The sequence below is a fragment of the Aspergillus glaucus genome (assembly GCF_001890805.1).
Source record: "Aspergillus glaucus CBS 516.65 unplaced genomic scaffold ASPGLscaffold_3, whole genome shotgun sequence".
Taxonomy (NCBI): Eukaryota; Fungi; Ascomycota; class Eurotiomycetes; order Eurotiales; family Aspergillaceae; genus Aspergillus; species Aspergillus glaucus.
The window spans coordinates 1,734,355-1,760,337 of NW_019170455.1; the positions used below are offsets into that span (position 1 = coordinate 1,734,355).

General features: G+C 48.9%; 11 protein-coding genes across 11 annotated transcripts; 5 read left to right on the forward strand and 6 right to left on the reverse strand.

Annotated features, from left to right (window-relative positions):
- Nucleotides 1-2,937, forward strand: ASPGLDRAFT_79825 (fungal specific transcription factor domain-containing protein; the record flags this gene model as incomplete). Its single annotated transcript, XM_022550035.1, has 6 exons — nt 1-50; nt 262-595; nt 643-740; nt 1,017-2,269; nt 2,328-2,497; nt 2,601-2,937. 6 exons carry the CDS (start codon nt 1-3, stop codon nt 2,670-2,672), a joined length of 1,977 nt encoding a protein of 658 aa, XP_022404865.1. The 3' UTR covers nt 2,673-2,937.
- A 1,313-nt stretch (nt 2,938-4,250) lies between these two features.
- Nucleotides 4,251-4,655, reverse strand: ASPGLDRAFT_1036995 (uncharacterized protein). The gene has a single exon (XM_022539450.1). It carries the CDS (start codon nt 4,561-4,563, stop codon nt 4,315-4,317), a length of 249 nt encoding a protein of 82 aa, XP_022404866.1. The 5' UTR covers nt 4,564-4,655; the 3' UTR covers nt 4,251-4,314.
- A 982-nt stretch (nt 4,656-5,637) lies between these two features.
- ASPGLDRAFT_165073 (terpene cyclase/mutase family protein) lies at nt 5,638-7,761 on the reverse strand. Its single transcript, XM_022542592.1, has one exon. The coding sequence runs from the start codon at nt 7,752-7,754 to the stop codon at nt 5,703-5,705; it is 2,052 nt and encodes a 683-aa protein (XP_022404867.1). The 5' UTR covers nt 7,755-7,761; the 3' UTR covers nt 5,638-5,702.
- Nucleotides 7,762-8,021: 260 nt separating this feature from the next.
- ASPGLDRAFT_1037039 (cytochrome P450) lies at nt 8,022-10,131 on the forward strand. Its single transcript, XM_022539451.1, has 7 exons — nt 8,022-8,295; nt 8,343-8,406; nt 8,476-8,737; nt 8,855-8,969; nt 9,022-9,113; nt 9,160-9,492; nt 9,556-10,131. The coding sequence occupies exons 1-7, from the start codon at nt 8,031-8,033 to the stop codon at nt 9,991-9,993; spliced, it is 1,569 nt and encodes a 522-aa protein (XP_022404868.1). The 5' UTR covers nt 8,022-8,030; the 3' UTR covers nt 9,994-10,131.
- Nucleotides 10,132-10,176: 45 nt separating this feature from the next.
- Nucleotides 10,177-10,945, reverse strand: ASPGLDRAFT_32628 (RNase H1/viroplasmin domain-containing protein; the record flags this gene model as incomplete). The annotated part of the gene is made up of 3 exons (XM_022544205.1): nt 10,177-10,489; nt 10,595-10,813; nt 10,881-10,945. 3 exons carry the CDS (start codon nt 10,943-10,945, stop codon nt 10,177-10,179), a joined length of 597 nt encoding a protein of 198 aa, XP_022404869.1.
- Nucleotides 10,946-11,537: 592 nt separating this feature from the next.
- On the reverse strand, nt 11,538-13,574 carry ASPGLDRAFT_32629 (uncharacterized protein; the record flags this gene model as incomplete). The annotated part of the gene is made up of 6 exons (XM_022544206.1): nt 11,538-12,074; nt 12,130-12,425; nt 12,474-12,562; nt 12,619-12,921; nt 12,974-13,043; nt 13,097-13,574. 6 exons carry the CDS (start codon nt 13,572-13,574, stop codon nt 11,538-11,540), a joined length of 1,773 nt encoding a protein of 590 aa, XP_022404870.1.
- A 220-nt stretch (nt 13,575-13,794) lies between these two features.
- Nucleotides 13,795-15,297, forward strand: ASPGLDRAFT_43322 (NAD(P)-dependent oxidoreductase). Its single transcript, XM_022545790.1, has 4 exons — nt 13,795-14,301; nt 14,376-14,448; nt 14,503-14,627; nt 14,683-15,297. The coding sequence occupies exons 1-4, from the start codon at nt 13,875-13,877 to the stop codon at nt 15,042-15,044; spliced, it is 987 nt and encodes a 328-aa protein (XP_022404871.1). The 5' UTR covers nt 13,795-13,874; the 3' UTR covers nt 15,045-15,297.
- Nucleotides 15,298-15,479: 182 nt separating this feature from the next.
- Nucleotides 15,480-17,237, forward strand: ASPGLDRAFT_143217 (uncharacterized protein). The gene is made up of 3 exons (XM_022541788.1): nt 15,480-16,367; nt 16,418-16,624; nt 16,674-17,237. The coding sequence occupies exons 1-3, from the start codon at nt 15,696-15,698 to the stop codon at nt 17,097-17,099; spliced, it is 1,305 nt and encodes a 434-aa protein (XP_022404872.1). The 5' UTR covers nt 15,480-15,695; the 3' UTR covers nt 17,100-17,237.
- Nucleotides 17,238-17,307: 70 nt separating this feature from the next.
- Nucleotides 17,308-19,504, forward strand: rfeD (putative transcription factor RfeD). The gene is made up of 5 exons (XM_022545791.1): nt 17,308-17,691; nt 17,741-17,849; nt 17,909-18,021; nt 18,067-18,438; nt 18,496-19,504. The coding sequence occupies exons 1-5, from the start codon at nt 17,581-17,583 to the stop codon at nt 19,189-19,191; spliced, it is 1,401 nt and encodes a 466-aa protein (XP_022404873.1). The 5' UTR covers nt 17,308-17,580; the 3' UTR covers nt 19,192-19,504.
- Nucleotides 19,472-21,001, reverse strand: ASPGLDRAFT_165089 (uncharacterized protein). Its single transcript, XM_022542593.1, has 2 exons — nt 20,531-21,001; nt 19,472-20,455 (listed from the first exon to the last, which is right to left on the reverse strand). Exons 1-2 carry the CDS (start codon nt 20,917-20,919, stop codon nt 19,672-19,674), a joined length of 1,173 nt encoding a protein of 390 aa, XP_022404874.1. The 5' UTR covers nt 20,920-21,001; the 3' UTR covers nt 19,472-19,671.
- A 3,678-nt stretch (nt 21,002-24,679) lies between these two features.
- Nucleotides 24,680-25,153, reverse strand: ASPGLDRAFT_1037525 (uncharacterized protein). Its single transcript, XM_022539452.1, has 2 exons — nt 24,917-25,153; nt 24,680-24,851 (listed from the first exon to the last, which is right to left on the reverse strand). The coding sequence occupies exons 1-2, from the start codon at nt 25,087-25,089 to the stop codon at nt 24,818-24,820; spliced, it is 207 nt and encodes a 68-aa protein (XP_022404875.1). The 5' UTR covers nt 25,090-25,153; the 3' UTR covers nt 24,680-24,817.
- Nucleotides 25,154-25,983: the final 830 nt, after the last annotated feature.

Below are 25,983 nucleotides of genomic sequence, written 5' to 3' on the forward strand. Positions count from 1 at the left end.
ATGATCCTCCGCCTCCGCACATTGCCGTATCCTTGTGGTCACCTACAACCGTCAGTTGTTTCACTTTTCCTTCCTAGGCTGGGGATATGTCTGTAGAGTATCTACCCAGACAGCGCCGGCGAAGAGAGAAGCTCCAGTTGTCCTGTTATCCATGTCGCAAGCGAAAGTAAACTCACCATCCCCCCTTTGGCGCAGGAGAGGAGGGGAAAAGTTATCCCTGTTATTGTGAACACTATGGCTAACACGACCGACATCATATAGAGTGCGATGTGACCGGAATAAACCGTATGAAAACTGTATTCGCCGTGGTGAAGCTAGCGGCTGCACATATGCTGCCGCTACTACTTCTGCTGTCAATACTTCTCGGCCATCCCAGTCGGATAATGTCCAGGACAGGATCGGTCGTTTGGAGAATGTTGTTGGCTCACTAGTACAAGAATTGAATTCCCCAGTGGCCAATCGAACGACGGTGGATATTCCGTCACCATCGGACACTACTCAACAACCCATCGAAAACCCCGTTGGGCGCATGCAAGTCAAGCAGAACGAAACGAACTATGTGGGAAGTGAGCATTGGGCTGCGATTGCTGATACTGTAAGAGCGTCCATTGTCACATTGATCGCAACGACATGAATTCATAGTCGCAGCTGCCAGGTGGCCAAAAGACCAATGGTGAACAGTCATCGCAGTTGCCCGACCTTCTTCTCGGGCTGCGCACTGGTTCAACAGTCAAGAACATGTTAGCTTCAGTTCCCCCCAAAGAATGAAGTGGATAGGTTGATCTCAAAATACTTCAACTCACTGGATCTGGCTGAATGTATGTGTCCGCCAATTTGATTTCTAGCGGAGCTAGACGTGCGTGGTGAAAGCTTGCGACGACGGCTAACAAAAGAGGTCCGACCAGTGGTCACTCATGCACCGACGTTTCAAAAAGAAGTCCGTCATTCCACCCTTCTTCGCCCCTTTGGTCCTTTTGCTGATTGAAGGGATTTCAGTACGAGAATATCTGGAACAGCCCGACTACTGTTAGTCTCAACTGGCTCAGTATCCTCTTTAGTATGATGTGCCTGGCTACCGATATCCTGGTACAATGCGGCGAACAGGTACCCCGGGATGCCTCCAAGCCTCAAGAATCCGTCATACTATTTCGTCAATGCAGCGCGCAATGTCTTATCTTGAGTGACTATACCAAACCAAACAATTACACGGTCCATGCACTCCTGTTATACTTTTTTTGCGAGATATTACGATTTCACGATACCCATTTTGGACTTTACCTCGTCCTGTCTATGATCGTCCGTGTTGCTATGAGGATGGGATATCACCGCGACCCATCACACTATCCCAACATTTCCATCTTCGCAGGCGAGCTGAGACGGCGAGTGTGGGCCCTTTTGGTTCAATTGGATGTCCTTGTATCGCTCCAAATAGGCCTACCCCGACTAATCCATGAACACGATTCCGATACAGCGTCGCCTCGAAATATTCCCAAAGAAGATATGGACCCGGAAATGACCATACTCCCACCGTCGCGACCTGAGTCCAGTGGCGCAGTCCTGTCCTATATGATAGCGAGGATGAGATTAATGTCCGTCCTGGGACGAATTCACGGTCACCTTACGTCTATCCATCCACTCTCCTACAATACCGTTATTCACCTCCATGGGCAGTTGAATACGCAATACAATACTCTCCCGTCAAGCATGAAGGTTCAGAAACACCCTTCCGTGACCGATTCTGCGGCTGTAGTAATGAGACGTCTGTCACTGGATCTGCTTTTCCGAAAGGTCCTATGTGTATTGCACCGCCGGTACATGAAGTCGCAGAATCATCTGTCGTGGGAGACGTGCATTGAAGCTGCACTGAAAATCATCCATCACCAGTCATTCGTGTATCGGGAATCCCAACCCGGCGGGCCATTGCGGGGCCATCTATGGAAGATAACCTGCGTGGCTACTTATGACCTCCTTCTTGCTATTATGATTCTCTGTCTTGCGCTCCATTCTGGATTCGGTTCCGAGTCAGAGTCCTCTTCTGCACTTGACCGGGACCCCAACAGGCAACATCCAGAGGCTCTGCCCAGTGCACTAAAGGAATCATATGCGATATGGGCAGAGTGGAGCAGCGAAATGAAAGAGTCCAGGCAAGTGGTAGAAATTGTGAAAATCATGTTGGACCGGGTTAAGGAAGACGACTTGACATCTCTTGTCAGACATCCGAACAATGGCACTGAGAACCTCCAAGTCATTCAAAATAGCAGCTACTCAGGTAATCTTTTGGGAGAAAATATGATTCAACGTCATTGGGCTAATGATTTACCTTACAGATGTCGACCTTTCTTCTACCGGTGACGGTATATTTCCCTTTTCAACTCCATCCGACCCATCGAATGCAATGAACATGAGACTTCCATTGTCTCTTCCAGCGGGTGACATAGCAGAAGCCACCTCTTCCTGTTTAGGGGGCATATTTAACCCCATGGATGACTTTGATTGGGTAAGTGCCATAACCGTACCTATATTCCGTCATCACTCAGAAGGAAAAAGCATGAGTGGTCTTGCAGAAAGCTTTACTCGACCTTAAACTAATACTATGAAAGGCATTATGGGATAGCCATTTGCAGGAAAATGGCATCTATTCGCAGATTTCATCCAGCAATCACATGTTTTGAGTGGTTGACTGGTATTTGGAAGATAAATGCCCATAATAATATGTTTTTATGATCCTGGTCACCCAGAATGTTAACAATAAAGCCACTCATGTTCTCATGCGTTAAAATCTCAGGGACTCCCCGAGGCGATTTAGTACAGGGGCAATAGCCCTTGATTCATATTGATTAGAGGCGAGTCCCAATCTTTACCAACCGTCAGACGGCAGTCATATAAGATAATTCCGCCTTGGTCATACATAGTGACGCCAATCAATTACTTTTCAAGCCAACGCTTGTGTTTAGCTAGATATTCGTAGCCAGTGCTAGACGATAAAATGATGGATCTGATACACGAGTATATCTGACTGTATGGTATCGACTTGTATTAGCGTGATTGCCTTTAAATGCCATGGTCACGCTGGGGTAACGCGTATTTCAATTCCATCACAGTACCAGCCGCTCACAGACACGACAGAGAATCATTCTCAGTACTATGTACGAATACGATTGCGTCACTACCTACTTGTCCTTTGTGTGTAGGTGAGTAGATCTGGGCTTTGAGCTCCATGCATGCCCTAATAAACAGCCAATCAAAGTTCTTGGCATCTTTACGGACCCCTTTTCACCCCATTAAATGGTTGAAATCTCACGCCAGCTGTCTAACAATGGAACCTTTCGAATAGATCAGCTCTGTGTATGGATCCCGCCCCCGAGTGCCCTGGTTTGCCAAACTCTCATGTTCCCACAGAACTCACCATGGGGCAAGCAAATGGAAGAAAAAGAAGAGGTCAATACAAAGAAAGGAATGACAAGAGAAAGTGAGAAATGTAGAGTTTGCACGCGGTAATTAGGTGGGGCCAACGCCTTGCCTTTGATAAATTTCAGAAAAAGCTTGCCCTTCTCCATAAGCTTTAGATCCACAGCACACACGCGAGGTCGTGTGCAGCGCAGTCAGCCCGTTTCTTTATCTGTTTCTGGGCTTTTTTCTCAATTTCCTGCGCTAGCATTGTTACTTGATTTTAAATTTGTAAGAAAAAAGTGGTGTCCCCAATGTGTAGGATGTCCACCGCGTTGGCAAGGAAGCCGTAGGAAACGGGGTCTGTTGTCACGCTGTTGAGGCCGTATATTAGGACTTGTAGCTTCCACCAGAGAGTTGTATTTTTCGGGTGTGAGCCATCAACCACGAAGCACGCCCGAAAGGTTTTCAGTGCTTTTCCAATATGACTTATAAAGGGTATAGGAGATCACGAAACCAGAGGTATTGAGCCACTACTAAAAAGACATGTCTTGGAGGTTTTTCAAGCCTCCTAGATGGTTGATCTCAAGAGCATGCGTGCTCTAACAGCTCTTTTTTAAAGGGCCCCTTGCCTTTTTCCTTCGGAGGAATGGCTAGCTGGAAAATCACTACCATTATTCCTCTCTCAACTTCAGTCGTTTAGTTGTGACTAATTTCTTTGAGACTGCTCGATTATAAGTCATCCTTCCTGTTCTTCACTTGAATACTCAAAAAGGACATCCTCTTCACCGAGCTTCGCACAAGAAACAAGATGTTAGCTCCGGCGTAGTTGCCAGAAGGATAAAATCCACACCGCACCGGAATGCATTCGCTAATATCCTTTTGCTGGGACTTTCTTAAAGTTTTACAAAGTGGCTACAGAATCTCTCACCAGTGGCACAAATATTCTGTAGATCCCTGTTTTTGGATAACCCGAAGACCCTCCGCCAGAACATTGCTGACGACGTAAAAATTGAGCCTGTAAGGAAGAAGCGCTGTCAAAAGTGATATTTGGCTAACTAACTTTTGCTCGGCCAGCATCATAAGCTGAAAGAGCTCCTTGTTCGAGTCAATTCGGATAGCGAAACAAGGCCCGTGTAGCTTTCTCTGATCCGTCTGGGCGTATTTTCTTGTCATCTTTAGCAAAGGAGTTGAATGTATCGATTTCAAATAATGGCAGGAGGAGCTTGTCCGGGGTTCCGAAGTCGTTTTTGGCTGGGATCATGTCGAATGGGGGCGCGGTGGAGAAGTTTGCGATCTTCGAGGTCTTTTCCCGCAATATAGCAAAAAAGTCGCCTCGTGTTTTCGACAAGTTTAGAATTCCCATTTTGTTGGTGCGCGCGAATTGCTTTCGGAGCGCATTCCTTAGCGAACGGAGTATAAAAGAGACTTGTTCGTCGAGCAGGGCGCGTGCTTCATCGATACACACAGCCACATTAGGGATTTACCTTCCAGGAGCTTCCATGACTGTCGAGTTGTGCCCATTTGTCTTGAGAAATGGCTACCAGTAATCCAGCGAATTTTTCGATTAATCCGCATTTTCCTCCAAAAACTTCGTGATACCTTCCGTTGTCTTATCCCTGGCCTTGTACTTCTCAAACAATGCAGACATCACCCGAGAAAAGTCATGCTGATACTCGCGATATGCTCTAATTTTCTGGGGGTAGTAGTAACCGCCTGGAGAGATTCCAACACGTCGGCATACGTCAACATCGGAAAGTGCTATCGTGAAATAACCTTCCCAGAAAGTTGCTCAAACCTTTCTGGTTTCATTGCGCAGAAGTCTCGGCATATTTTCGCCATTGTGCTTTCTCACTTGCGCTATACTCGGCCAGGTTTTTTTCAGTCACGTTGTAAACGTCCATGAGTTGATTGGTCTTCCCAAAATGTGGGTGCATTTCCAATTTATCTTTTCCCGGACTCAGATCAGCATACAAACACACATGGAGAGATGGGATATGAATTGTACCTTTTCTAGGATGCTGTGTCGTAGGCTCTTTGGGCCACTGTATTTCCTGTCCTCTTGGCTCTTGAAGATGTAGATGAATATTGTAGGATGATAATGAAGAAGTATCAAGCCTGCATTGACTGACTATGCTGGATGATGTGAATGTTGGGGAAGAAGGGAAAAGTCTTTGACAAACAGGGTTGTTAGAAGCAATCACATGACTATTACCGTTAAAATCGACCTATTTACTCTACATTCTAGTGTGCAGTCATGCATTTGAATAAGAGAATCTCTATATTATATGATATTACTACGAGCAACCCAGTACCTACTCTGGCACATCCACAAACACCTTCAACCCACAGAGCGAAGCATACCTCCCCAAACCCATCATTGCAAAATAATGCGGATAATAAACATACCCCAAATAAAAGTGTTTTGGAAATCCCACTCCGGTAAACTCCCTTTCTGTCCATGCCCCGTCCTCCCTCTGAGTCGAAAGAAGATACTGAACACCCCTTCTGACTGTGATATCCGTCACTGGCAATAGCGTGAGGATACCCATGAGCGCCCATCCAGTCTGCGAGGCCGTTGACTTCCCTTGTCCAGCCAAAGCGGGGCGTGAGTACGTCTCTAGACACTCGCCCCAGCCACCATCTGTGTTTTGCACGTTGACCAGCCAGTCGATGCCTCGTTTAATGGATTGGTTGACTAGGCCTGCTCGTGAGTTATCGATGAAATGGGCATTAGCGAGTCCGCAGAGAACATTACTTGTGCCGTAGAGGTAGTTGGCGCCCCAGCGGCCGTACCAGGAACCTGATTGTTCTTGTTCGCGGAGGAGGTAGTCGACCGCCCGGTTGGCGGATTGTTTCATGGCATCTCGGATATGTTGAGTGAGCAGGGATTTTTCAACGGGCCTACTGATCTTGCTGTGCTGCTCCATCACCAGTCCAAACGCTTCGATAACTCGTCCGGTGACATCCGCCGTGGAGGGATCGCACATGCTTTCCATGTCGCTGAAGGGGATTTGGTTGAAGAACAATTTGTTATTCTCACGGTCGAAAGCACCCCACCCTCCATCAGCATTTTGCATTCCCAGAATCCATTGGATGGCTCGAACCACACTATCCAAGTCAATGGAGCTAGGATCTTTTTTGACAAAGGCTAGGATGAGAGCTGCCGTGTCATCAACATCAGGTGTCCATTTGTTGAAATACTCGAAGCTGATTGCGCCTGGGATCAGATTCGGATTCAGAACTCTCCAGTCACCCGGAGACTGAGTGCCGCGATCTTCATCCTGGCGTGCGAGAAGCCATGCATTCGAGCGGACGATATATTCATTTTCCCCGGGAAGCCCAGCATCTAGCAGACCGATACTCGAAAGAATGGTATCCCAGACGGGCGACACACAAGCCTGCATTCTCTTCCCTCGCTCATCCGTCCAGATAAAACCTTCTAGACCGGTAAGTCCACGCTGGAAAGGGCTCTTCGGATCAGTACTATAATGACCCTCAAGGTAGAGAGCCAAGACACCTCCATGCATCGGCGGAAAAATACCTGCCCAGCCGCCGTCCTCTTCTTGACGCTCTAAAATCCACTCAAGACATCGTCTTCGAGCAGCGCCTCGCCAGGGGGTGTTGCGCATTCCGTTAAAATATCGCAGGGTTTTATCGACGACGGTGCAAGCCACGGACGTGGCATTCAATTGCCAGGCCATTGACCATAGGCTATCCGAATATGGGACATTCTTATTCGCGCCGTGATCACACCAAATCTCATCCAGATACGTATTATTCTTGCTCCGTCCGTTAGGCAGTGTGAATACCGGCCGATGGTGACTGATCAGCAACAAAGGCACAACAGTAGCCCGGGCCCAGGACGCAATATAATATATACTGCAAGGAGCAGCCGCCGGCACAAAGACCAACTCCGGCGGCAATTCCGGAATAGCAGACCACGGAAACAGACCGAAACACGCCAGATAGATGCGAGTGAAGATGCGCACATGAGCCACTCCTCCATTTGCCAAGATCCAGCTCCTTGCCTTTCTCATAACCTGATGTTCGGGGTCGAGACCTAAGATCTTGAGCGCAAAATATGCTTCGACCGTTTCGGATATATCGCCGGAAATGTCTGGTGCGGGACCCCATGAGCCATCATACTTTTGCTCGGACAACAGCCAGGACATCCAGGGCTCGGGGCCATTGGGGACGGGTAGTTTGAGGGCGTATAGGAAGGTGATGTATTCGGACGTGACAGTGGTATTTGATTTGACTTCTGCGCACCAATGGCCATCATCGCGAACTTGGCTTTGTAGGTAGCTGGCGGCTTTCCGTAAGGATTCGGGAACAGCGGTCACTGTCGCCTTGTGGTCGTTCATCTCGCAGGTGAGTGTCAAATCCATAAAGCAGAGCCCTTGGAATATGTGTATGAAATCAAAATCTACAGCAGAACGGACGGGCCATGGATAAATATCAATTCTGATAACGCTTGTCACACGCAACCTTACTCCTGTCCACAGGGCTGCTTCATCATTCGAACCCTTGTATCACATTACACGTGGAAACTTATCTCGCTTTCTGTAGATAGCTACTGCTCTTGATGACAAGGGAGCCCTGGTATCAGTCCTGAGGTGGTTATATTTAGCGGCGCTGGAATGGCCACCTTTAAGTCGACAACAACATCGCAGTCCACGATGCTTGAGAGTATGAGCCTGTCTGAATCTGCCATTATCACTACAGCTGTCACTTTGGCGGCTATTCTCAGGGCTGGGGTCGTGCTTTATCGGTTATACTTTCACCCTCTATGCTGTGTCCCAGGACCAAAGTTGGCTGGCGCCACGAGTCTGCATCTTCGCTATTATGAAGTCGTTGAAGGTGGAGGCATTACAAAACTACTGCCCCATCTTCACAAGGAGTATAGTATGTTGTCTCTCTATCTACCTTCGCATCTCCGCTAATTACCGTAGACTCACCGGTCATTCGAATCGCGCCGAACCACGTCCACATCAACGATATCGAAGCATACAAAAGGTAAGCAATAACTATCCAATCAAAATCCAGAATAAACCTAAGCCAAATCAAATGCCATTTGCCATACAGAGCCTTCACCACAAAACCCTCGTTCCGCAAATGCCCCGACTTTTACAAATCTGCACAAGGCGTGGACACAATTCTCACCACAACGGATCCCCAGCGCCATCGAGTCATGCGGAATGCAATGCTTCCCCTCTTCACACTCAAAGATATGACCCGTACCTTCCTTATCGGGAGAAACCATATTACAAAAGTCGCACAGGTGATGGCACATCAGGGACGCGCTGGACAGTTGTTGGATTTGCTGGTGTATCTTCGGGCTTTGACTGCATGTTATCTTTTTCTTTTTCTTATCTATATCAATTTGGACTTGGATTCGAATGGGCATTGCATTCGGATTCGGACTGGCTGAGGTAGCCCTGATGCTAACTATTGTGCAACGCAGGCCAATTTCGTTGCGGGGACGCTGCTGGATCATCCTTCGGAGCTAGTGAGCTATGAAGCTCCCCAGTCTGGATGGATAATTGCACAGGAGTTTATTGGTCGGTATCGTTGGATATGTGAGTTCGTTCCTTACAGATTTGGTAGTATACGATTGGTTAACATCTGAAGTCGCCGATATTCCATTCCTGGTTCCCATCGGGCTTTTTTTGCTTTCCGTGTCGCCGGAATGGGTTACAGTTGGGTTTAAGGATTTGTATCAGGTGCGTATCGCTTTTCCTGTTAGGGTACTTGCTAACCCGATTGCAGCACTGTGAGAATGTCGGCAATAGAATCATATCGACAAAAAAGGAAAAAGGAAAAGGAGCACCACAAACAGTCTTCGATAAGCTCCTAGACAACACATCCAAAAAGCTCACAGGCCGTGACACACTAGCACTATTCCAACAAGCAGTCGTATTGATGATCGCAGGAACAGCAAGTCCCGCCACCACACTGACAACCGCATTGTTCTACATCCTCAAATCCAAAGATATCGAAACGCGATTACGAAATGAACTGACCGACCTGGAACAAAGACTGCCGGGTGGCATCACCTCTGCAGACTTTGACTGGCGCGAACTGTACAAGCTGCCGTACTTGGTACACTGCCTCCCCTCTCCCTTTAGTTAGTTAAACCGAGACAGTTTACTAAACAAACTTCAGGAAGCCGTCATAAAAGAAAGCCTCCGCATCATCCCCGCCGTCCCAGGCCTCCTCCCGCGCGTCGTCCCCTCCACCGGTCTAACCATCGCCTCCCAGTACCTCCCCCCAGGAACCCGCATCTCAGCAGCGCACTACGTTTTCCACCACAATGAGAGGATCTTCCCGAACCCAGAGAAATTCGACCCAGACCGTTGGCTCAATAAGTCCCCTGAAAACTTGCAACTACTGGAGCAGTATTTTATGCCGTTTAGTAAAGGGCCAAGGGCATGTATTGGGATGAAGCAGTCGTGGGTGCTTATGTATACAGTTATTGTGTATTTGTTGGGGAGGTTTGAGATGCAGCTTGGGGAGGAGATGACGGGGTTTTTGGAGTGGGTTGATGATGGGACTGCTGTGCCGGTTGTGAAGCCGCGTGTTAGGGTTGTGGAGAGGGGCTAGTTCTTTTGGGGAGATAGGGGATTGGGAGGGTTGCTGTCACAAGAAGGTTTTTCCTCTTTTGGATGGGTGATTGTCACTAGTCATTCATTCTCTTCAAGGGAAGTTGGTTGTTCGTCGATAGATAGAGTAGTGAAACTATAGTCAACAATTTTTCAGAAACAGCCCATTTCAAATACGACATATCTAGACCAAAGATCTACTCTTCACCCCCGAATCCCTCCTTCTCCTATCCAACTCCAAATCCTCAAGCCGCGAACAAATACTCTCTTTATCCTCATGCTTGACTCTCCTATCATTAACTCTATCCAAAATCCTCCCAATATCCACCTTCAAATCCTCCGGCTTCCATCCTTCATCCAATCCCCGTCTAATTGTTTGTCGCCATACATCCGCATACGCATCTTTCCACTCGTCGATAAAACGTTTCGCTTCGTGCTCGGTGTTAAATCTCTGGTAACAGGCGGAGGGGAATTTGGTAATCGCTGCTTCCGTCGTTCTATACACATCCCATCAAGTCAGCTCCGCCACCACTGCATCAAGACAAGGTTGGAAAAAAAAAAAAAAAAAAAAAAAAAACAAAATGGATGGAGAGAAAACATACTTCCAATCCCTCAAAACCCCCGTAGTCCTCCCATGCGCAACAGCATAATAATAGATCCCCCTGACTGGCCGCTCCAAATTCTTGGATTCATCCCTGAAAATAGTCTCTATTTCATATTCCGGCACACCTTTCGCTTTTATCCACTCGACGGCTTCTCGCTGCGTTTTGAATTCCTTGTGGTCGTTTTCGCATTCTCGTACGCGGGGGTGGACTTGGGCCCTGTATAGATGCGAAAAGAAACATCAGTACATTGAACGAGGAATCTCAGTGAGGAAGAGTGGATTACCAAGAAGAGTAGATGGTGGGTTTGTCGACGCGGCCTTCGTATATTGCGTAGTATTTGCATGGCATGGTGCGAGTGAAGAGGGATCTCAGAATGGAGAGAATCTTGGTGGTGATTCAAAGGTCGTAGGGATGTAAAGAGAGGTTTATTTTATTCGGCGTGCTAGTTCTAGAAGAAGAAAAAGAAGAAGAAGAAAAAGAAGAAGAAGAAGAAGAAGAAGAAGAAGAATAGTCTAGGTCCCAGGTAAAAGCAAGCGTTGAGCTGTCTCATGACTGCCTAGGAGGCTCGGGGCTGTGTTGCACCGTTTGTTTGTATATGCAGTCAGTGAAGGCTGACAACAAACGCGACAGGGGTATCCAACTGAGTGACTGGACTTGTATACAGCCTGATGTCATTATTCTGGGAAGTCATGTTCTTTCAATATTGTCCGGCTATTGCAAATTGGGGTTCGAGAATAGATTTGGCAGTGTTTGGTGGATAAACTATGCTTAATCCAAATAAAGCTCAATAAAGTTGTGGGTCACCTACCCGTTCCAGTAACCGAGGTCCCGATAAAAGCTTTGATTCGCTGAATTAACTGGGATATGTCCACAAATGGACTAGCGTAGATCTAGGACCATTATCGACAGATGCTCTCCAAACAACTAGTAGTATACACAATCAAATAACAGGCACAACCAAGAAACTTCTATACTTCCCTCCCGTATGCACAACCTGCGCCCCCACATTCTCATCCACCGGCTCCCGCAACCTCATCATCTCCACCTCGGGCAACGACATATTATGTCCCGAAACCCGCAACATCAGTCCCTCCCCAGCTCCGAAAACCATCCCAACCGGCCAAATAGGGACCAAAAGCGGAACAATATCACCGGGAACTATATCCTGTCTGGATTTGTGATCGTAGTGTGGGAATCCATCCTCATCTCCATCTTCTGGTGGCAGGAGACTGATGTGGTGTGAGACGCGCAGCATACCCTGTTGTCCGAGGTGCTTTGTGACATTGACGTCTGGGACTTCGGGGGCGGGTTTTGGCATGGGACTCCAGTTGAGTGATTCGAGGGGCTCGCCAGTGGAGGATAGTTTGCGGAGTTGGATGGAGATGTCGAAGTCTGCATGGGAAGGGCAGGACATGTAAAGTTTTGCGTAGGGGCGGCCGCAGAGTTCGGTGTATTCGGGGAAGTAGAGGCTAAAGTCCTGTTTTTGTTAGCTCTGTGCGTTTGAGTGTCGATGGAGGGGGAGGGAGGGTTACAGATGATGCAGTTAGGGAGTGGCCTTCGTGGCTGATGCTGGAGACGTTCTCAGGTTTTGAGGTGCTCATCGAGCGAGTGGATGCGTCGAGGTAGTACTTTCTCAAACTTTGACGAGCCGGTGGCCATTCCTCTTCCGGTCTCTCGACGACAGTTTTTGCAGGGCTGTTCTCGTAACCTAGAAGACTCAGTCGGACTCGCGGGGTATCAGTCTCCCAGCCGTTTTGGATGCCCTTGGCGTAGAAGTCGTAAAACCGTTGTAGGTCGTCGAGGACCTCGGGCTTGTATATATCGTTCCCTCATTAATTAGCATGGTACGGACCATCGGGACCAGGGTCAGACTTACATTCCTGCGTATTATGCACCCTCAGCCACTTCCTCGGAGTCTGTGCGCGTTCAAACGTCTCGAACGATCCCTCACAATGAAGTCCAGTCCTACCACAAGCCCGTTAGCAACAGCATCCATAGCCACAACAGAATAGAAAACACACGAATACGAAGCCGTCAAATACATCGGCACATCCCGAATCCTCTCCGGAAAAATCCTCTTACTCTCCCAGAACTCATCAAACAGAGGCCTCTTGCTAACCATACTTCCCAAATCTTCTACCCTGCCACTTCCAGCAAAGCCACCCATAATCATCTGGAAGAAATGTGTAGATGGTACACCGCCACGACACAGGCTGTGGTCGTATGGATCGGTTAGGGCTTCCCAGGGAGCGATGGCTTTGAGATTGGGATGGGTGAAGCGCGAGGAGAAGTTGATTTGGGAGATTGCGAGCCACGAGTTGCCCCTGTTGGTGTTAGCAGCGGCTTATAACGGGGAATGGGGGAAGGGTTGAATACATCATGACAACGGAGCCATTGCACCAGGGTTGTGCAGCGATCCAGGTAATGGTGTCGTAGATATCGATGGCTTCCTATACTAGGTTAGAACAGCTCAATCCAGCACTGTTGGAGGTAACAGACCTGCTCCCCCCCAAAAAGCAATATCCCCCTCCGAATTCCCCGCCCCTCTCGCATCAACATCCACAACCGCATATCCCCGTCCACACCATTCAAGCGGATTCGGTCCCTCAAACGTCTCATACCCACTCAATGCCTGGAACGGAATCCCCATCCTCCACGGTCCCATATTATCATATGTCTGCGAACCAGTGCCGACTTTTCCATACGGGCTCCAGGGGATGATTGCGGGGACTTTCTCGGCGCCACTCGTGGTTGCGGGTCTGAAGACGTCTGTGTAGAGCTTGATGCTATCGCGCATTTCGATGGCGGTGTCTTGCTCCCAGATTGCGTCCACGGGGGAGGCTTGGTAGCCGGATTCGCGGACATGGCCTTTTGGTAGGAGGTAGGTTTTGTTGGGGTGAAAGCCGTTGTATTTGAAGATGAAGTGGGTGAAGGGGTGGGTTAGAGGTTTGTAAGGGAGGTCGGGGAATTGAGTCATGTTGCTTCTTTCCCTGCGATTGGACTTGAATGGATTGATCGAACCGCATTGTATTCATTCTTACTGTCAGTTTATATACTTCATCCGGACCGGAGGCTATCAACACCGATTGTGGGGAAGTGGGAGAAACAGTGGGAAAGTGGGCAACAGATCGGTCCCCTCACACCGCCGATTCCGAGGAGTCATACCCGGTTATCGATACCACCATCCACGGTACGTTACCCATCTATCTATACACAATTGACAACACAACCATTCCAATCCCAACTTACGAAATACGAGAATACGAAAGATACAACAATGTCCACTCCCTTCCGCAGCCATAAATCCAAACGCACCTCCCGCAGCCACAAAAAGAAAACCGACCGCGGCCTCCCACCCCTCCGCATCGCCGTCCTAGGCCCAACAGGCCAATGCGGCAGTTGTATCGTCGATGAACTATTATACCGGGGCCATGATGTCGTTGGTGTATCGCGGAATCCGCCAGACGCTTGGAAAGAAGGAGAGAATTCTTCGCACAGGGGTGTGTATGAGAGTGTTGCTGTGGATGTGAGAGATGAGGGGATGTTGCGGGATGTGTTTTCGAGTGGGTTTGATGCGATTGTTTGTGCTTTTGCGCCGGGCATTAAGGATTTGAAGAGTGCTTATGAGAATGGGGTTGAGGGGCATGGGGGGGTTAAGAGGGCGCTTTTGGGGTCGAGTCATAGTGGGAGTTTTATTGTTATTGGTATGCGTCCATTGTTTCTTCGGGCGTTATTTGCGCCATTGTTATTATTTTGGTTTGTATGCTAACGAGAGCAGGAGGAGCGGGATCGCTTCATACGATGAATAGAAGACAGCTAGTTGACGAGACTGGTTTTGCGTATAGTTGGTGGTAAGCCCCAATTCCATGACCACTCCCGTGCAAGGCAGATGCTCACCATTCTAGGTATACATGGCCCGACGAGCACCTAAACTACATGCGCGTGCGCGCCAGAACCCACGGCAACTTCCTCTTCTCCCTATTCATCGCCGGCTTCCGCTGGGCGCGAAACAACGTCGAGCACCCAGGCTGTAAGCCCTCCCTTCCTCTCTCACTGCATATAAAGTCATCTAGCTAACAAAACAGGGTTCTCATGGCTCTTCCGCCCCATCGCATGGACCTACCTCTTCCTCGCAAAACGCAAACTCACCTCCCCCCAAACCCGCTCCCTCATAACCTCCACCCGAACAGCCCTGACAATGTGGGAAGGCGTCCGCGAAAAGAAATGGACCTTCCTATCGCCCCCGGGCCAACTACGAGACCAGGGCGTTCGGACGGGACGATATAAAATGTTCATAGATTCGGAAGAGGATCCTGCCGTGGAGGCTGTTGACGGCGCGATATATAATGAGGATTTGGCGGTTGCGGTCGCGGATGAGATTGAGGGGCCGCGGATGACGTTTTTGCATTGGAGTGTTGTTGGGAGGGTTGGGTTGGCTGCTTGGTAGCTGTACATGGGACTCCGGGTGAGTACAAAGTACCGAGTACGTGGTGTATCCGAACTCCGCATTGGGATGTCGGAAGCGCGCGGGGTTTTCGGAAGAGTGCCCAATTGGATGTGGGGTAGCTATCGGGCGAGTGCATGCTGTGAATCCCGGAGGAGTACATTACAGATGCATGCAGGTGCATACGGATACTGCTAGACCAACGAATTGATGACATCTATGTACTCCGTATATTTCACCGGAATACCCGTTTGCCAAGTGCCTACAAGCTACAAGTGCATCAAGATATCGCTCTGTGGGGTAATCCCGTCCTATCCGTCCTATCGATCGGGTATACCCCAGCTCTCTGCATAGTACGGACTACAGAGTACACCACTACTATACACATAGCCAGCGGATGTAGCTCGTATGCTCTGTTCTGTCGGAAGACATTGACCACGCAGTCCCAACAATGAGTTATATATAACTAGCCATGGCTAACTAACTATAACGGTTAACTATCCGACAGCCTAATTCGCCTCCACTCGCTAGCCGAAGCTTGACGCCGAGTTCCGACTGCCCAATCCAGTACAGTATATAAACTAACCAACACCTATACGTAGACTAGACGAGACCAGACCCCAGTTCCAACCACATCCAAGGCAAACAGCAACAATGGCCGAAGCTAAACCCTTCCACGTCGCCATCATCGGCGGCGGCATCGCCGGCATAACCCTCGCCATAGCCCTGCACCACCGCAACATCCCACTCACAATCTACGAACAAGCGCCAGCCTTCGGCGAAGTGGGCGCAGGAGTCTCCTTCTCGCCCAACGCCGTGCAAGCCATGAAAGTATGCCACGACGGCATCCACCAGGCCTTTGAAAAAGTATGCACGCGCAATCAGTGGCCCAGCAAACAGGACGTGTGGTTTGATTACCTAGACGGACTCAATTCCGCGGAGCACGAGCCAGGGAAAGGGCAGGAGATCAAGTTTACGATTCGGAATGGATTGGGGCAGAATGGGGTTCATCGGGCGCATTTTCTGGATGAGATGGTTAGGTTGATTCCCGAGGGGATTGCGAGGTTTAATAAGCATCTCAACGCTGTGACGGAAAGTGACAATGGGAAAATGGCGATGCGGTTTAGTGATGGGAGCGTTGAGGAGGCGGATGTAGTTATTGGGTGCGATGGGATCAAGTCCAAGGTGCGCGGGTTGATTGTTGGTGAGGAGCATCCGAGTGCGGCGCCGTCGTTTACGCACAAGTATGCGTATCGGGGGTTGGTGCCGATGGAGAAGGCGACTGAGGCGATTGGGGAGGAGTTGGCGTCGAATTCGTGCATGCACGTGAGTTTTCTACCCTGTGTGTCGATTGAGTTACAGGACTAATGATGTAGATGGGCCCGAATAACCACATGTTGACGTTCCCCGTGAATCAAGGAAAAACGCTGAACATCGTGGCTTTCCATACCACGCCAGACGAGTGGACGGATTATCCACGCCTGACTCGCTCGGGTACTCGGGATGAAGCATTGCGCGACTTTGCGGGTTACGGGCCGAACGTGACGAATTTGCTGAAACTGACCGATCCGGAGTTGGCAGTGGTGCGTATACCATACTGCTTCATAAAGAAAGAAAGTGCTAATAAAGTAGTGGGCAATCTATGACCTAGGAGAAAACCCGGTGCCAACATTCTACAAAAACCGCGTCGGAATCGCCGGGGATGCAGCTCATGCAACGTCCCCTCACCACGGAGCAGGCGCCGGATTCTGCATCGAGGACAGTGCGGTGCTAGCGACCCTGCTGTCAGATGAACGGGTCACAACGGCCAAGGATTTAGAAGCTGTATTGGCGACCTTTGACACCGTGCGTCGCGAGCGCAGTCAGTGGTTGGTGCAAAGCAGTCGGTTTATTGGCGATGCGTATGAATGGCGGGCTCCCGGAGTTGAGAGGGATGTGGAGGGGATTGAGAGGGAGATTAACCGACGGAATGGAATTATTGCCAATGTAGATATGCAGGAAATGTGTGGAGAGAGTGTGAGGGTGTTGGGGGAGAAGTTGAGGGAGTCGCATTTGTAGTTTATAATTGTGCATTATTTTACATTTTAGTGCATCGATTTTGTATGAGGAATGTATGGGAGTCGATGGGGAGTCGATGCGAGTCTATTATCGGAATTTTTAGTGGCCAGAGCTCCCCCGTATTCCCACGGTTTCCCCTCCTGAGGCTTTTCTTCTTTTATTCTCATTTCTTTCCTTATCTTTTTTTTTTTTTTACTCTTTATTGAATCCTTTATTCTTCACGTTTCTCACATTTACATTTTACATTACATTTCACATTCTTATACTCACACTTATACTGCATACACTCATACTGCATACATCCTCGAGTATATCAGCTCCAGCTAAGCTCAGCTCGGAATGTCCAGCTGAGCTCCCCTCGTATTTATTTATTCCTTTGCTCTATTCTATATTGTCTTTCTGCCTCTACCTTGTCTATTTTCCATACTTTTGTCCATATCTTGTCCGATCGATATATCTTCGGTATCTGTATTCTATCGACATGCCCCCCCGGAGCTCCCTCTCCTCCTTTTCGGTGACAGATGCCTCTAACGAGGTCGTCTGTCCTCTAAAGAATAACGACGGCTCCAATTGTCGCAAGCGATGCTTGGGAGTATGCTACTGCAGAGAATATCGCTTGATATCGTCTAATACAACTCCAGGAAAAACGCTTTCGCTCGATGCAGGAGCACATCCGGCGCGCTCATCCCACTCACTACATTCCTAAGCTGCCGGCTACCGAGGAGAGCTTTCTTCTCATGGTGAACCAGGGTATTCCTTCTCCTATAGAGGTGTCTATATGATGTCTCTCTGACTCCTATAATCTGCAGAGAAAGCTATACAAGTTGATTCTCCCCCCGATGAACCTCACCCCGCCGCCGCCACCGCCGCTGTCGCACTGGCTCAATTGCACCATCATCGCCTCGCCTCCGACTGGGAGGAGGTATGCTTGCGTTCACCGGTATTCCGGGCGTCGCTAATAACTCAGGACACTCGCTCCGTTGAACTCCCGCCTCTGCGCGATCATTTCAGACACGAAGACTCCCTCCCTCCCTTCTCTCCCCCGCGCCCGAGAAAGGATTTCCTGCTCCCCTCCATCCTATCCCATTCGCCCCCGCCGCGCTCCTCGACGCTGCCCCCGATCCACCGCAAAGACCGGCTCCCCAGACCCCGCAAGTCGTCCATCACGCAGAATGCTCGCAAACCCAAACACGATCGGCCCCGTCGTCCCAGTCTCGGTGAACGCAAGGCCTTGTCTGCGGAACCGCAAACCGCCGCCTGGGCCCAAGGTAAGCGCTGGGAAGATCTGATTGAAGCTGCTACGTCCGCTACAGAGGCCGATGATGACCGTTCTTCAGAGGTAGTCCCCTGCCCCTGTATATGGATTGATATGAATTATGCTAACTGACCACGACAGCACGGCCCGTCGCCTACGATTCCTCCGCTTATCGCCAATATCACCTCCGCACCGTTGGACCAGCCGATCCGCTCCTCGCTCCCTCCTCCCGCCTTCCACCCCCCGCATCGCTCGCTCCCCCCGCCGTACACTGCATCGCCCCTACACAAGTCGCTGACCCCGCCACCGCAAATGCACCGCGGTCGCGACTCGGATCTAGAACCCTTCCCGTCCATCGAATCCTCGCTCGATTCGGCCTCGAGTGCCTCAGGCAAGAACTTCCCGGTCTCTCGTAATCTAGCCCCGTCCGCGCTATCAGACTCCAGCCCGGTTTACAACATGTACCCCTCATCCATGCACGCGCGACAACACCACCGCTTCTCGAACCCCACGCCGACATCGCTCCGGAGCAGAGAAATCACCATCTACTGCGCTAGCTGCCAGCGCCCCTGGGCATTGGACGACTGCTACGCCTGTACCGAATGCATCTGCGGTGTCTGTCGCGACTGCGTCGGGATGTTCCTCACCAGTCCCGCCAACATGTTCCGAAACATAACCTCGAGTCCTGGCAGCGGCCCTACGAACGGCATGTTTCACGGTCCCGGTCCTGGTTCTGGTCCTGGTCCAACTAGTCATCCTAGTCCCGGTCCGAGAGGGTGTCCGCGATGCCGTACGGTCGGGGGTAAATGGAAGGCATTTCAGCTTGAGTTTCGTTGATCTCATTTTCCGGTGATGCACTTTGCTTTAAACTTTGCACTTTGAATTTCTGCACATATGTTACGATACCTGTTTGTTGATATTACGCTTTACGATTCACGCTTGTTTTATGCTTATATTGTGGTTTATGTTGTTTACTATTCTTTTCTAGGGATACGCTTACGAATGTACGACTGGACGTCCGGGAAAGGGTCAAGGTTAGGGCGTCAGTGTGCTTGCTTGTTGTTCGGTTACTGGTTTCTTGGATTGTTTGTTATACGAAAAGAAAAACGCCAAAAACAAAAAAAAAAAAAAAAAAAAAAAAAAAAAAAAAGACTATACACGTTTGTCATGGGCTTGCATGTTCTGTTTATATTCATGTTCATTTACATTCTTATTTCCTGTTGTTGATACCGCATGTTTGCATTCCGGCCGGTTCTGTCAATGTCAATACTTCAATCCACTTTCTTCACCACCCATCCATCTCTCCCTTGAACACGTTTATCCCCAAACAACACTACTCAACCCCTCCTCTTCTCCAACCGCCCCCGTCTCCCCAACAAGCACCCGTCCAACAACCTCCCCCAACTCCCCACTTTCCAACCTCCGCACAACAACCACACTTGCACTCGCCTGGTTCCCAATCGCCACCAGATCTCCGGTGTCATTAACAACCAACGTCCTTGGCACCTTGCCATATGAGGGGGTCAGACTGTGGAACGTCGCCGTGCCGTCGCTGTTAATGAAGAGCGTCGCGATGGAATCGGATTCAATGCCCGGGTACGACTGGTCGCTGCGGAGCGAGATGTAGATATTGCCCTCCCTAATCTGGATACCAGCCGGTGTCGCGTCAGAGGGCAGAGTCCCATTCGGATAAGGAATGATCGATTGAATCTTGTGGAAAGTCGGACACCAGTATGTCGAATAGCTCACATCGAAAACGGTAAGTTCACCACTCAACTCGCTAACAGTATACAACCTCGTCTCCCCTCCCTCAGAAGTAAAAAAACCATGTCTCGGCCCACTCCCTGCCGGGAACTCCACACCCCTACCCTCATCCAACCGCCCGTTCGACGCATTCACAGTGTACACATGGATGAGATCCATGCCGAGGTCCGGGGAGATAAGAAATTCCCCGCTTGGGTCGAGGAGGACCTGGTGCGGGTGCGAGGCGTCTTGTTGGGGTTTGGGCGCGGGGCGGTCGGTTAGGTTGTAGGAGAGAGTTTGGAGGGGGGTTGTGGCGGGGGTTAGGGGGAGGGGAAAGGTTGTTAGGGCAGAGGCGCCGCTATTACTTTATTAATACGGCTATTCATATTGCGCTGGAAACTAGGAGAGGAGGGGGAGGAGGGGGAGGACGTACTAATGCGCAACGGCGAGATACTCGGCGCCGCTCTCACCACCGTAGAAGGCACTGTTAACGCCCGCGCCGACGTCCTCTACTTTCACGATTTCTTCCACTGTTCCTTGCGATGCAGTGGATAGCACGGTAAGTGAGCCCGGGACCGTTGCGTTGCCGCCCTCATCGGAGCAGTAGAGGACGCCCGCTGAGCGGTCTAGGCTGAGCCAGCTGGGCATATCACCGCAGGTGTCCTTTCCGGAGGATACGCTGAGCGCATTATCGGGGTTCTTGTCCTCAAGATTGAGCGAGAGAGTGTACACGGTGCCGTTGTAGTGCGTTGCATAGAGGGTTTTTGTAGTTGCTGCTGCTGCTGCCGTCGCCAGCAGGGTGAATAGGGCGAGGGTGTGCATTTTGTCGGTATTCCAGAATAGTAGAATAGAATAGATGCTGATGAAGAGAAAATTGAGTTGGTGAAGTGGGATATATTTATATAGTGGTGTGAAAAGAATGCGACGAGGGGTTGGCTGGGTGATGCATGTAGGACTCTCGGGGGTTAGGAATGCAAGGGTAGTTTTCAAGGTTGGGTAGTATGTTGCATGTGCGGAGTACTCTCTGCAGGACGGAGTACAGCAAGGTATATATCAAACAATACCTTCAAGCAGTAAGTATGTACTGGCATTTTGAAACGATCAAGGACTGCATATGTATGAAATATGGGGGGGGGGGTTGATACTGTAACAGCAACATGCATGTGCATGTCCGACATAAACCCTGCAATAAAAGAACCAATCCAGCCATTTAACACCCCAGGTTATACGAATGTATGGTTTGATGATGCTGCACAGGGTAATTCGTTACTTGCAGGATGTCCCAGTTCCAAACTGACTCCTCGAATTGTACCGGAGTGGAAACTGCAGGGAAATATATCCTTCCGCACAATTTTGTGTCTCATGCCATGCATTTAGAGGGCCACTTCTTCAACGCCCCTGCGTAATTTGCGCAACTGAACTCGACATTGTCATCATGAAAATATAAGGATGCCTCCCCCCTTTAATGTTGATTCCATTTATGCAATCAGCCTGTTATCTTTGGGTTTGGATAATCAAGGCAATATGAACACTGGCAGCATTATTTTCAAAAACGAACCCTGTATTCAGTATGCGCGAGCGAAATTGTACCATAACGGAACCCACACCGAATACCTGTTCTGAAATATGTACAGGGTGGCGACGGCTGCATCGACATCTATGGAAGAGTAGGGCTGGGATGCTCAGCAACCTTTGGACCGGAAATGGTCAGTTGGCACCTGACATTTTGTAGGAGGCTGATGCTGTAACAGCAACATGCACATTTAACCTGCATGAATGTTGAAAAGAAACCAGCCAAGGTAGGGCCACATAAACAGCTCGGGCCATGTGGACGTATGGTCTGATTAAATAGGTTAAGGCAACTGATTGTTTTTAGGACATCCCAGGTCCGAAATCGACCGTGTGATTGAAACTGTCGTAAAAGGTGAATGGAAATGTATCCCATTTCGCGTAAAATCAGGTCTTCCAGGCGTAGCCTTGGAAGGGCGACGTTGTCTTTCAACGTCTCCTGCGGTATTCGCTTAACAGGAAGTAAGGCATCGCTGAAGATGCTTTGCTTCTAGACTGATGACATTTGTGTGATTAGTAGCACAGCAGCATGTTGAGTATATAGATAATGGGAAGCGAAATTGTTCTATGACGGAAGTCACATCGAACAACTGCTCTGCCAGGTGTATGGGTTTGAGATGCGTTGCTAGCTTCGACGTATAAGTAGGCTCTGGATGTTCAGCAGAACAGGCAAAATCTGGGCCAGAAATGGCAAGTTGGCACCAACCATGCGGGACAATCTCTCATCTAGCCCTGAAAGTATCTGTTTTCTCAGAGTCTTTGGCTTGTTGGGCTCATAGCGATGGTGGCATTCCGCGGTATCTCTGCTAAGACTTGAAACGGCATACGTGATGTTCGACATTAAGACATCCAAGTCCATTAGAAATCAACAACATATTGTTTGTTTGTTAGTCGGAATTGAGAAGGCGCGCTATCGCGCAGAACCAAGCGGACTTTGTCTGCCAGGGGACCTGGACGTGTGTTATTTTGATCCATGTCGTTGAAGAGATTGGACGAGGGAAGCCCAGGGCCATTTTTTGGCTCATGCCTTCCATCTTGCTTCTAAGAGGTTGTAATATGACTTGTTCTCAGAAGTCATATGCTTTATTCGCAGCATCATTTTTACATATCAAAAATTGCTTTCTCCAATGAAAATATGCGATGTTCTTAGCATAATTCTGAGACATTTCTTCAAAACTCGAGCCGATATTGTTCATAGTTCAAATGGTAAAAGAAGTGGTAAATCAGTCCCCTCTACTGCGATGGATAACTTCTCAAGTTGTGCCATCTTTTTGCTCAGCTCGGATGGCAACCCATCTGGGTCAATCGCCATATCTTCCATCGCGTGAAATATCTGCCCGTTCAATCTGGCACGTGTATAATCAGAGCCTGTTTTGGCCGTGCTAACGTAGAACTTTCTGTTGCATATCGCTCATGTAAATTGATAATTCCGGAAACGGCAACACTGTGTAGGTATAGGGTGTTTGTGAGGCAATTCTTTCCTGCATGAACAGCAGAAGCGAAGGCGACATTGCGTCCCTTTAGTAACTCTTCAAATACAGGGGGATCGTCATGCCCTTTCCTCATAAGAAAAACAGTGGGCGCCGTGCGCTCCGATTTCTTTGCGCCATGAGAGCGAAAGTTGTATCTCACAGCGTGACATGCTGTTGTTTAAAACATCAAGCTTGTGTCCAAAGCAGTTGTCGAACGTGAGAGTATCATCAGACAAACCCCCGGAATGCCGTCGGGCTTTCGCCATCCTTATTATGGCATTTCCTGATTCGTGCTATTAATATCGACGCTCGCGACAGGGAAATCATTGAAACTGCTTGCATTGAACGAGGCCGTTTGTGACCAAATAACTTGACTAATAGTTGGCTGAGGATGCTCATTTTCTCGATGAAGATAAATAGGTCCTCGGTGGACTGTCAACGTAGCACTTTACTGGATGCTTTCAGGAGTTACCTTAGACTTAAAGCATGAAGGAGATGTCCTCTCGGAAAAAAGGTGAAACCAATGTGTCCTATTCAGAGTATAAACGAGCAAGAAAAGATGATAAAACCGTACGTGGTTGTCATTCACAGGGCAAGGCCACACAGTGAATGTTCGAGATAACATAGTATCCCGTGCTTCTCATAATCCGGGGCTATGAGCTTGGTATTTGTGTTGATAGTTGAGTAGGGCGTTGGATCGAGAGCCGACGCCATTGAAAAAAAAAAAAAAAAAAAAAAAAAAAAAAAAAAAAAAAGATATCGTCTGTAGAGTAAATCCCTCTTCTTCTTCGAACTTTGACATGCAGAACCCTATCATCGGGAAGGATTTGACCTGGGCTTTTTGTAGATCGAATTTATTGTCATCATTCATTGTAGCCTTGAAAAGATATTAGAATAGCTTGCAAAAATACTGGTGAAGCCTCGTGGACCATCCTGTTAAACTTCTCTGGTTCATATATGCCATATCAATGCTATGTAGGATGAAGTTCCCACCATCCAAATGGAATCAAGAGACAAATTATGAGAATGGAGGTATCGTGGAAAAGAAGAGCTAAAGTGGGCAAGGGCAGTACTAATGGCGTCAATCATTCACTGCTAGAAAAACCAAGCTAGTCCGAAGTAGCAATAAGCTATGTTCAAGAAATGTATTAATAGATACCGACAAGTAAAGTGATTAGCAACACTAATAAACCCAAAAGATATTGGTCCAAATAAGCCCCTAGCTAGACATAAAAGAAAAGCGAGCACTACAGTCCCTGACTGTGCCTTGAAGAGCCCAGTTTTGTAGATGAACATATTATGTAGCCGGAGCGTCTGAAGCATCTTCCATTCCCAACACCCTATCTCCGGTACCCGACCTCCGGTCGTGTCGTCTATTTTCTCATCGGTGCCCCGTCAGTTTAGTCCAGTCAATGGTCCGCATCATGATTGGAACCGACATATCGATTCACTCTAATTCCAAGACCTCAAGCTTCAGGAAGGCATGGCCATTATCAGGAAAAGTCTGAAAAGATTTATTCGAAACTCGAGGGGCATCTTCGCTGCCCTGCAAAATGCTCGATTGTTCTTCTGGTAATTGCACGACACCTGCAACTTTGGCTCCTTGGGGTGAGGATAAATGATTTGACGATTCGGAATTTGTCGGTCTTGCTGATAACCACTAGGCACTGGAGTCTCCGTTACCAGAGCCGGGCCGCTAATCTGGTTCGGAACCTGATTCTTATCAGAATCGGTGATATTTTCCATTGTATCGGCTGATTTAGGTATCTAGAAAGAACCTTGGAGAATCCCCAAGACACCGTCCGTCGGGTTTTGGCCACTCTGATGACTTCTCTAAAGTCTGCGAGGGAGTCTTTGAAGGTCTTGTCCACTTCTCATTCTTACACCCGACGGCTATACCAATGTATAGTCCTCTCAGCCGGTCTCGCGAGCGCTCTATCAATATCGCCATCTCTTCCAGATAGGCAGGTTGGTCAATATCAAGGACTGTAAGACTTTTCAAGGGTGGCAAGATAGATGCGGTCGGGTATTTTCCGGAATCAAAGCCCAGGTAATTGGGGAATCGGATCCAGACGCGCTCCAAACCCCGGACGATCTGCTAGCAATAAAAGCGCAACCCACACTTCTCTGGGTATCAACAATGGTATATCCCAGATGAATGTTTCCAGCTTGACCATCTTAGAAACTGCCAAAGCGATCAATGTACCGATCATATTCGCTGAGTCCATGACGTGATCTCTCAACAGGGTGGCTTGTAGCGAGAACTTGCGATTCCGTAGCAGCCAAACACGAAGAGGTGGTGAACCAATCTTACCTGCCGCTGGTAACTGAAGTAGGTTCATCTTGGGCCACCTGTCAATGTCATTGGAGGAATGATGTAGGAGGATGCTCTTCTTCAAGATGATGGTGGTGGTTTCTTGTAGAGGAAAGGCAGGTCATAGTTAGGGGAAGGTGGTCGTTCTCTTTCAGACAAAGGCCGTCACTTGTCTCTCTTCTTCGTAGTGAGGATAGACGTGTCAGACGATCATTGCTTCACTAACCGGTCTTCTTTTAAAATTGGAGCCCAGACTGAGTGAAGAGGAGAATTATAGGGAGGGAATGTCGTGGTTGAAGGAGGATGGGAAAATAATCACTGATAACTAGTTAACTAGGGGGACGGGGCGCCTGGAACATCAAAATCAGCACCCAAGAGAAACACGTCTTTTTCACGCGTCAATCGACCGATAGGGGCCTTCTGGCACCTATAAACCACCATGGAGGCTCTGAGACCCCGTGGTGGTGGTATATCACACGCGTCACCCCCCGGAGTGGGCAACGTGGCCTCCCAATTCGCGGAAACACAAGA